The 11,321-nt window shown below is 43.1% G+C and overlaps 1 protein-coding gene across 1 annotated transcript; it reads right to left on the reverse strand.

Moving 5' to 3' along the window:
- Window positions 1-854: 854 nt before the first annotated feature.
- Window positions 855-8,299, reverse strand: arpc2 (actin related protein 2/3 complex, subunit 2). The gene is made up of 10 exons (XM_062380900.1): window positions 8,077-8,299; window positions 6,697-6,731; window positions 6,319-6,431; window positions 4,581-4,626; window positions 4,175-4,361; window positions 3,871-3,964; window positions 3,538-3,664; window positions 3,336-3,436; window positions 2,484-2,584; window positions 855-1,367 (listed from the first exon to the last, which is right to left on the reverse strand). The coding sequence occupies exons 1-10, from the start codon at window positions 8,148-8,150 to the stop codon at window positions 1,346-1,348; spliced, it is 900 nt and encodes a 299-aa protein (XP_062236884.1). The 5' UTR covers window positions 8,151-8,299; the 3' UTR covers window positions 855-1,345.
- Window positions 8,300-11,321: the final 3,022 nt, after the last annotated feature.

Consider the following 11,321-nt stretch of genomic DNA (forward strand, 5'->3'; position numbering starts at 1 on the left):
CTGATGTCAGAAAATAAAGACATTTGATGCCAAAAGTGAATCACTTTGTTTTTTCATCATTACATTAACATAAACTGTGGGGTGGCTCAGCTACTACGATAAGAAAGACACTATGTTTTGCCAAAATTCTAATGTATGAACTTGTATTATTACATATTACTATTTTATTTCTCTATTATGGAATTGATGGTAAAAAGGTCAGAAAACTTTCATCAGAATATCCCACAACACAAGGTGACATCACCATCATGTCTTGTTTTGTCCGACCAGTCGTTCAAAACCCAAAAAATATTCAATCAACATTTAGAAAAACAGCAAACTATCAAATCTTCTGCATTTATGCTTGAAAAACGACTTAAAAAAATAATTTCCTTCTTTTGACTGATGAATAACGGGTTTATAATAGAATATTTATAGTCACTGCTGCCATTGGCCACATGCACACAACATGCTTCCCACCTGTCGTGAGAGAAACTCAGGAAATGAGCGGACATCTCAAAACATACACTTTTGAAAGAATCAATATTTGAAACATATGTAAGCAGAAATGTAGACTTCTGAAAAGAGAATAAACCTTTAACATATATTATAAAAACAAGGTCCAGTTTGGATATCAACAGCACCAATCAATAGAGAACCATGTTATCCTTTATCTGAGGCGATATATTCAAAAGCCAAAATAGTGTATGATCCCTGAAATCTTACAAATATGAAACATCTTCATAAAACATATTCTAAGAGCCTCATAACTGAGTTATAAACATTTACAATGCAAGAAAGATTCTCAAGTAAATCTGTGTCAAAGTTAAGAAAATGTGTGGATTGATAATATGAGTCAACACATACACGTGCAATGGTTTTTTTTGTAAGAGTGATTTATTTTATTTTTTTCAAATGACAATGGTACAGACGACATGACGGCACAGAGAGGAAGGAGGACTGAAACCATCTGGAACATGAATATCGTATGGTGAGGGTTGGGAGGGGGGGGGGGGGGAGCAAGAGTACCAAATGGAGTAAAAGATATCGTATCAAAAATTTTCTTTTTTTTTTCATATATATATTTATATAGGACTAATAATTCTCTTTAACTATGCAAAGCAAGGAATGCCCGTTTTTCCATTTATCTTGAGCCTTGGCTTCCTCTATGTAGAGCCAACATTATTCATAAAAAAAAAGAAAAGACTGGACACATTTTTTTTTGGGGGGGGGGAATGGGGTCTTGGACATTTGGAGGCATCCTGACGTCCTGTCCGATGTGGCGTGGAGTCTCAAGCGTGGCGCGTTTGGGGGCGTGTCCACGGGGGGGGGGGGGGGGGGGAGGATTTCTCTGATGGAGTCAGCCTCAGCGGGAGAAGGTCTTTCCACTGAAGAAATGAAAAATCAAAACAGACGCATCAAAATCATCAATTTCTAAACTTTTGATCCAAACGCCAACAATCAGCCTTGTAGCACTTAACACTGTGGGAACATTCCTCCTTCCCTCAACACACTCAGCTATTAAACATGATCCAGATCAGTGCCAGAGGTCTGTCTCACATCCTCGTCAAACAGTGTGTCACTGACACTTCCACTTTGGTTCAATTATTTCAGAGACGCTCTGCTTTTTTCCGGTTTATGTTTGTTTTGTAAATTGATGCCAAACCTGTGATTCATGTTTCTCCTTCTTCGAAACTCACAAAACATGACGAGTGCGGAGGATCCCCACAGACTCCGGTGACACATTAACCAGAGAACAAAGACTCTCTGTGTTCAGACCCACAATTATTTCAGGGCCACAAGGCTAAGACAGTATTTGTGGTTGTTCGGGAGGTTTGAGTCAAGTGAAGAGCTATTAAAAAATGATATCCTCCCTGACTCACTTCAAACACGGCAGCCACACACCTCAAAAACACACAAACCTGCAGATTGCAGTGGACTCGTAAAGCCAAGAGAAACACTTCCATCTGAGGAAATGCAGCGATGGTGTAATGTGAGGTCTAAATCGGGCCGTGTTCTGCTTTCAGCTGCAAAAAACATTCATGATTCATCAATGAGCTGCAGCAGCGCTCAAGGTCTCAGCGTCAGTGAGAGGGACGAGTGGAGCTTTGAAAAGAGCAGCCATGAAAAACAAGCGAGTGTAGGAGTGTGGTGGACAGAAGAGCTGGAGCTGATCCGGACTCTTTTCCTCTGTTTGTGTTTTGTGTCACCGCAAAGCATCTTCCCTGAGAGAGAAAGTAGTCCCACTCCCAAAGTGTTTGGTTTGTTTGCACCTTCTTACCCATGAGATCCCCTCACACAGGTGCTGGAGTGATCATCTTACCAATAACCTGTAGCTTAATATTTTTCTTAGAGTGTGTGTAGTGCATGTGTGAGATTAGAGAGAAGAATATTCTGCATCAGGAAGGAAAATAGACCAGGATGTAGAAGAGCTTACAACTTTAACCTAAACATGGACACAACACACGGGTGTCTACAGGACGAGGAGACGAGAGGCGACTTACGAGATGGTCTTCATCTCCTTCTTCTCGGCGTCGGGTCGAGCGCGGTTCAGCACCTTGAGGAACTCGGACGTCTTGGCCCTCATGCGCGTGTGGATGTACGCCTGCGGAGGAGACGTGGACATGAATCACAAGTTAATCTCATCTGGTAAACAAGTCGGGCTTTATAGGTTTCATCATCGGATGCAGAATCTCAAGTGTTTGTCACAGGTGATGTATCTTGGCTTTTTGACAGTTGAAGCCACCCACACTGGGCCGTAAACCCGTCCATCGTGACACCCACGGTGACTCCCTCATGTCTGAGGCGCAAACATCCAACATCCAGCTCCATTATCTGCCGTCTGAGCCGCGGGGGTTTATGAAACAACACAAACACGCGCCTCTCGAATGTAAACCATCCCAAACACTGGCTTTGATGAGACACACACGGACAGTAAAAAGTACAAAGGTGGTAGAGCCAGTTTTCTTCAAGTGGGACCTTCCGTCCTGTGGCTGGACTTTCAATTGTACAGAAGGTGATGGAACAGAACATACCATTACAGGGGAGGACACTGGAGTCGCTGTTCCCTCTAATTAAAGCAGACTTTCAGCTTTTAGCCTGTTAAACTGGGCTTTCGTGATATTTACTGAGTTATGGGGGGGGCCGTAGAGCGGAGGAAAATTGTAAACAAGGCCAAATCTTCTCATGAGCCTGTGAGAGCTAAACTCTGGCCTGAAGGTTTCATAGTAATAGAAGAGATAATATGCCCCAAACAATATAAATGAAGCTACAAATATTCCCAAAACAAGCATTTCTTAAGGACTTTCCACAGGAAGGTGGTGTGTTTGTGTTGTGGCCCTGCTCACGGCACTGACCTTGGAGCACTTTATGTGGTAGTGCAGGTAGTCCCTGAAGGTGTGGATGAGGTTGATGGTGTTGTCTCTGGCATTGGCATTGGTGTGACGTGGGAACAGAACTGGAAGGAGTCACGACAAAGCACAGACATGAAAAAAATCTGAGAACCAGTCATGTGATCTGTGCAGCCGAAGAAGAAGGGGACGTGTTTTGGACGCTGACCGAAGGTGATGTATCCGATGTTGTCCCCGACGGCGGCGTCTGTGTCCTTCAGCTCCATCGGCGGCTCCCGGTGGCTGAACAGCACCTGGGGGGCCGTGTGGCTGGCTCGCCGACCCTCTTTGAACTCCTGTTGGCAGAAAGCGTGAGGGCACAGGGTCGGATTAAAGAGGTTTGTGTGTGTAGGAGTTTGTTGTAAAAGTGAAACGGTGTAAACGATATCCGAATATTGTTGCTGATGTGAAGACCAGTAAGTACATTAAAGGCAGAGGTTCAAAAGGGCTGCAATGCAATGTAACTGCAAAACATTCGACTAATTACAGGTAACGGACAAACCTGCATGAAGACCTTTCCGATAATGACATCGTCGTCGTCTTTGAACACCGTGCTGAACACAACCGTCACTCTGTCTTTCTTGGCCTCCACATACCTGAGAAGAGGAGACGGGACAGACAGGTGCATGTCAGAGAGCAACAAGGATTTGTACGATGACTTGTAAAGGATTAATAGGACCTGAAAACCCCAAAACACATGTTAAGGTTTCTGATAAGGTTGTTAAGGTTAGACTTAAACTAGAAACTCAAAGCCCCTCTGAGGAATAAGGACCCGTCTGCCTCCAGACCCAAAGCTTAGTACGTACATGGACTCGTCGTCTCTGTAGTGGACCACGGCCCTCTGCTCGCCCTCCTTGCCCTCCTCCTGGAACTTGAAGTACTTTTCGAACACGGAGGCGAAGCAGTTCCTCTTCAGCATGCCCGCCTGATGGACGATGTCTTCTTTGTTGGCTGGCAGCGCGTCCAGGTCGTAGAGGAGGGACACGTTGTAGCCTAAAGGGAAGACGATGGAAGATTATAGTCAGTCACCACTTTTAAATTCACACTTATTGTGAAATGCCACTAACTAATGAAGAAACCAAGGGAACCAAGCTGCTGAACGGCTCAGTTAGAATCCCTGAACTGAGCTGACGTCATTAACCATAATTCAGGATGTTGTCACTGATTTCCCCCCCCCAAAAAAAAGAGATCAGAAAGTTTCTGAGAACTCACCAGCCTCTGTTGCAACCAGGAAATTCCCATAGATCCTCTTAAGAAGCTGAAATGAAAAAACTGTATTTGTATCACACTTCTCTAAATGCAGTTTTAGAAAGAAGCACTTCACAGAGGAACTGCACAACAAATGGAGAAAGAGAAATGAAATGCACTTGAATGGCTGCACGGCAGTTGTATGAGTCAACCTGAAATCTAAACTGAGCAAGTCTAACGGAACATTTGTCACATTTTAAAGGATTATCTCCAGTCACTCTTAAGATAACACGTCTACAGGGCAAATAAGGGTTTGTGAGGTCACCATGATCTTGACCTTCGACCATCGAACTCTAATCAGGGTGCATTTGAACCTGAATGGAAGAAAATCCCTTGAGGTGTTCTTAAGATATCATGTTCACAAGAATTGTAAAGACAGACAGCGGGTGTTTCCAGCACGGATGCATACAAACAAAAACTTGACTCACATGAAAGAAAAGGTATTTTAATAGAAATAAACATGGCTTTAAAATGCTTTAAAAAATATGAAATCTGTGATTGTAGAATAGAAAAAGGATCCAAAGACGTCAGGGAACCAACAATTAAATCGTTTTCAAAGAATGCACAACAGGTACTGTCAAAACATCCTTTGATTCTTAAAATTGCTTGATTTCCTGAGCCTGAGGGAATCCTCAGGGTTCTGCCGCCGGCTTCAAAGAAGAGGAATGTCAACACTAACAAAAGAAAGAGGGAGACAGACAATATTCAGCAGTAAGGAAGGGGTGGGTGTGTGTGTGTGTGTGTGTGTGTGTGTGTGTGTGTGTGTGTGTGTGTGTGTGTGTGTCCTCTGAAGGTAATTGAAGGGGTTTGATTCACGACAAGGGGCCTCCACTTTAATGGATACCTGTCATCGTGGAATGAGCTGAGGTCGACTTGGCTTCAATATGCAAATCAAGCTCAGGAATGGCGATAATGTCCAAAAGTGAAAAGACAGTTTCTCTTAGGTTTTTATTTTTCCTTTTAGACTGAGCAGCCTTTCAATGAAATGAAATGTATCAGCTGAGAACCGATGAGAATAAACAAACTTGAGTGAGAGAGGGAACTGTTCTTCACAGGCAGAGTGAGTGACTGTGACGCTGCTGAGCTGTTTTCTCATCCCTCGACTCTTGACCTTTAGGGAACAATGACGGAAGACGCTGGGCGGACGCCAACACACTTGTGCACACACAGACATACACAAACACACAGTGGCTGCAGCTCGCAGTCTGCACTTCCTCACCTGAGGTGTGACACACAAAATCACTTCCTGTTTCTACCACAAGCCTCAGCAGCTGCTTTCTTCCTTACATGGAAGAACAGCACTCTAACGCTGAGGAGGCGTGTTTGTGAGTGAGTGTGTGTCTGTGTGTGTGTGTGTGTGGATATCACGTCATCATGTGAAGACATTGTTGCTTTGAGTTTTCACATTTGCAGGTTCTGATGTTTGCAGGGGGCAGTGGTTGACAAAAGCTCACCTCGAGTTCATCGCTCAAATCAAACGTTTGCCTGAGAGAGTTTTAAAATCTAAGTTAAGGTGAATAACTCATGAACATTTCAGCTGCTCAAGTACAGCAGAACATGCTCTTCCGGGATTTGCAGAAACGTGTGTGCTCATGTTCTGAAGGATGTCAAAGAATTGACAGATTGGGGGCTCCCCCCATATCTGACAGTGCACATTTCACAGATTTTTGTTTTGTTTCTTTCATTTGTGTGTGTGTGTTACCTCATCAGCCCCATGCTGCTGCAGCTCCTTGTAGAACTTCAGGGAGATGCTGACCATCAGTTTGGTCTTGTCCCCGTCTGGGTTGGAGATGTGGTACAAGACTCCATCGAAGTCTGCAGCGGAGACGAGCGTCAGAGGTTTCATAACAGACAAAGTCCCTGATGCATTGTTTTCCAGCTTCTGCACCAAACGCTGGCCACACAGCTCAAATGAAGATATAAAAATCCACTAAAATAACGGCATCTAGTCACACTGACACAGTTTGTACATAGTAACCTCAATCCTGCTTAGAAATAGGATAATGTCAATGTCTACACAACCTCACTGCTCAAGCAACTGGTTGGTCACAGGGTTTCATAATGTGTCGTAAAATCTCACCTGCAAACGTCACATCGACGGCCTCTGGTTTGGTTCTGCAAGGAGACAACATTGGGAGATTGGTGAGTAGTCGTTACTTGTTAACCCCACTGGTCCCACTCCAGTTGGACCACAGTCCAGACTATACAGGTTCTCACAATATGCCTGTTTTTATTTCATTATAATCTCAGTATTATTTTAATGGTTCTTCTTGCCTGATCCACTTTGCAACTTCCCACTAAGTTCAGTAGAAAGACATCCAACTGTTTTTTCATAATCCTGGTAATTAACTAATGAATAAACGCTTATAAAAACAAAACCTCAGACAGAAGTAACTAAATGAATATTTAAGAGACCAACAAGTAGTTAATACGATATCAAATAACCTGCAAATCAATGATCCATGGTAACTTGCAACAAATTCCACAGGAAGTTCAAAACTTGACGTCAAGCTGAGACAGTCTGTTTGTTTAATATTATCCAAGTGATTGTGTTGATGAAGCCTCTCGATTGTGTTGTCTTTCTTTACTAGTGCACAGTGTGTTATCTGAGGGCTGCACGGCGCTGAACGAAGACTTTTCAAAAAGGTGGACGCTGCAGAGACTTGTCCAGGCTGCACGGGGATCAGCTGCAGCTCAGCTGAGCGCAGGCTTGACTCAGCTTGACTGACGGAATGCGGAAGCTGGGGAGAGGGGGGGGGGGGCGATGGTGGCCGCAGACTTGCCCTCAGTGCAAAGCAAATAAATGGGATTTAGTGGAAGGAACCACCAAGTTCAATGTGGAAAGACAGGCCCTTTGCCGGGGACTGTAATTAATGGGGCACGTTTGCACTTCCTGTCAGCGTGGTGTGACTCGGACTCATTAGAAAACTTCCTTGTGAATGAAAATACTTGAATCCCTTTTTAAACGCAGGAGAAATGTAGCAATGAAGCAGCTCGAGCTTTCACACCAGTTCCTGCTTCCTCTGCCGAGCTACCTTTGAGCATTAGCCCCAGTTACGCTCGAGCTAGCGACCGTTTCCCTTCTGCAACCTCGTGAAAACACGTCATACGTCATGCTCGATATTTATGAGGTAATTTCGTTATTGTACCTGAGATGTTTGGCTCATTTCACTTCCGCCCGGGGGTGGGCGGATTCATTGTGGTGACATTTTTGGCACAACACCCACCGTGCAGACACACCCCAGCTCCGGGCTAGCCGGTCACATTAGCTCGCTAGGCTAATTCCCTCTGTATTTGAATACGTTTTATTGACTCAAACCCCATCTTGCTAACCCGGGCTAAAAGCCAGGGATGGGTTGTTTCCCCCCCCCGCCGCTTCATTCAGTGCAGGCGACGCCTTGACATAAATGGGGAAGCTAGCAGTTAGCATCGTTAGCCAGGTGCAACAATGATTCCTCACCCATTGGATGCGCCGTCGAACTTCAGCGTCAGCGTCTCCTCGATGATTCGGTTGTTGATCTCGAGCAGGATCATTGCAGCGGGCCGCCGGCGTCCGGGAGAAGGGGGGAGATGATCGGGTGGAGCTACGTGCTGCGATCGACCCGCTTTGTGTCAGAATTGGAGATTTTCTTCCTCGGCTGACAGACCCGCTTCCGTCGAGGCTACTTCCGCCTGTCACTTCCGCGTATTTCAGAGTCAGGACCCCGGCCCCAGTAACAGGAGGATGGCGCCCGCGGAGCTGCCTGTCATCAATTTCTAATGAAAGTTATTAAGAAGTGGAATCTACTATATTCATTAAAATGACTTTACTGGAACATTAAATTGCTTTTTACATATGATAAATACATAATATATAGTATGTATATATATAATATAAATATAATCCATAGATAAGAGAATATGTGTGATGGTATATAAGACTCCCAACAGATTATAAAATATGAAATAGATAAATAAAATGAGTCCCACTTTTATTTCCTGCAACAATAATGATGTTTGCATACAGGCCCTTCTACATGCTTTATATATTTACTTTTAATACTAATACTATACCTATATTTGAAAGTATAATATTGAATGCAGGACTTAAGCATTTGGACTGTGGTGTTGTGGTGTAAATATTCTGTAGTTGGGTATTTTTGTATTTACTTTGACATTTTATTGGTTAAGATTAATTAAGATTAAGATTAAGATTAAGATGCATTTATAAGTCCTAAAACACATGCACAGACATGCAAAGGCACACTCATGCAGGTAGGGATATTTAACCTCTGGTTTTGACCCATCTGGTGCAGGACACACAGAGCAGTGAGCGACCATGTACGGCGCACAGGGAGCAAATGTTGGGGGAGTAAGGTGCCTTGCTCAGGGGCACTAGACAAGGCAGGGAAAATCCTCTTGGATTTTTGGGCAGATCAATCCAGGTTCGTCTTTTGTTGTCTCTCCGTGGAGTCGAACCAGGGACCTTTTTCTGCCCATGTATTTAACTAAACTATTACAAAATAACTGTTAGATTAATCAACAAGGGAAATAATTGGTTAATTGAAACCCCTCTGCATATTCACACATAAATATACACATCTAAAAAGAATAATACGATCTTATTGATGCACAGAGTTGTTTTGATTTACCTTGATAATAACTATGGAGTATGTTACCTGCTTTTGTTTTGTACTAACAGGTATATCCAGATGTTTGACCAGCCTATTTGTATTAGCGTGGGAAGCAGGAACAACAGAAACATATATACATATAATTCATTATAGGGTAACGCACCTAGGGAACATTACAACCTTTACGATGGTGTACCTAATAAACTGCCCAGGCCACATTATTGATGACTGTCGTCTGTCAAACAAGACAAACAGGCACAAAAAACCCACATTATCCTTTAACATAATAATTATTAGTGTCGTAAAACAAAACATAGGTTCTGAACTTTTTACAAGGCACATCTAAACCAGTGTCAGTAATACCAGAGCTTGCTGTCAACACCAGTGTTTTAAGTATCACAGTAATTATCAGGTTTTAGTTCAGAGCTTTGGTGCAAGAAGAAGTTGAAAAATGTAAGAAAGGAACAATGGGAATTCTTGCACCAATATTGAGAAAGAAATCATTAAAGAGGAGAAATAGTTAGCTTTCAGTAGCAGAGGATGACTTGGAGAACAGATAACACATCTAATGTATTGATACAGGGTTTAAAATCTTATTGGCAAACACACACGCGACTGTCTTTGCGTTTGTCATCTTTGGTCAGACAAAATGAGATGATTGAAAACTGTGGACCCTTATCGCTGCATAGAAGATGGACATATTTGTAATAAACACAAATACAAGATTTCCTAAGTATATGAATTCAATGCCTCCAACTTAGATAAACCTGATCATTTGCTTTCTTGTAAGGTGAAGAATATTTTTGATTGGCCGGCCTGATTTCATTCCTAATGCATAAAGCTGCAAAGAGGAAAGTGTGCTCTTGTTTATTTGGAGTTGCTTTGTGCACTTCTCTATCTCTCCCTCCCTCATGTTGTTCTCTTTTTGTCTCTTCAGACAATTGTTATGATGCAGGGAACTCCATTTCCTCCATCTTTTCAGCACTTTTCACAATTTCCCATTTCCGACAACCTTAACCATCACGACTGAAATATGAAATTTGTGCCAGCGGTTAAAGGTCACAGTCACAGCTAGAGTAAACAGAAACTTCCTGTTGGGGGACTGTCGTGCTTGCTGACGGCGACACAGACGACAGCGCTGCCATTGAGTGGCGTGGAGCCTCGAAGTCTCCAGGTGCAGTTAGTGGTGACAGCTGATGAGCAGTGATGCAACACTCTGCTATGTTGATTACTGTATGTTTACCAACCAAAACATGAATGAGGTGATTGATGGAGACAAGGGAAGATGCTTTAGTGTCAATAGACATTTAGCTTTGCAGACACGAGGAGGGACTCGACCCTGTCTCCTGTCATTACCGGCGCGTGGTTATCATTCTTCTCTTTCACACCACACATTGTCGGACAGACATTTCGAGACTCCAGATCGATAAACAAACGTTGATCCTACAGCTCCATGTCCACACAGTGCAAAGATAAACCTTTAACTGCGAGTGGAGATGATTTATTTCAACATGTCATACCCAAAAATGACACCTCTAATAGTAAAACTGTCCAAACTCAAGAGGCCTACCAGTCCCCTTCTGAAACCACATTAAAATTCACTTCATCAAGATTCATGCATTATTCTCTGAGAAATCTAGAAAGATGTCTTGAAAGACGTTAAAGAAAGCCACCAAAATGTAAAGGGGTCTTTCTGGATTTCCGCCCCACAGCTCAACTAAGTTTCATGAGAATTGATTGTGTAGATTTTGCATAATCCTGCTAAAAAAACAAGCGCAGATGAAAAACCTTCTAAAATATGAAGAAGTAAAAATGTGGTGTAATTCCTCACCTTCCCCTTCCTCATCTTTGAGACTGAGATTGTAACATGAATGACAGCAACAGTTTCATGTTAATGTAAAAACATTTTATATGGACACACACCAGGGGAGGGACACCGTACTTTTGCAACAGCAGCAGAGAACATTACACCAGGTAATTTCCAGAAAGTGACACCGATTACATTCTGAGCTGAACACACACACCCTCATTACCCAATCCCCTCCCGCAACCCACTCTCATCACTTGGCTTATTCCACAACGTCCATCCAAA

This window comes from Platichthys flesus, chromosome 22 (genome assembly GCF_949316205.1).
Source record: "Platichthys flesus chromosome 22, fPlaFle2.1, whole genome shotgun sequence".
NCBI classification, from domain to species: Eukaryota; Metazoa; Chordata; class Actinopteri; order Pleuronectiformes; family Pleuronectidae; genus Platichthys; species Platichthys flesus.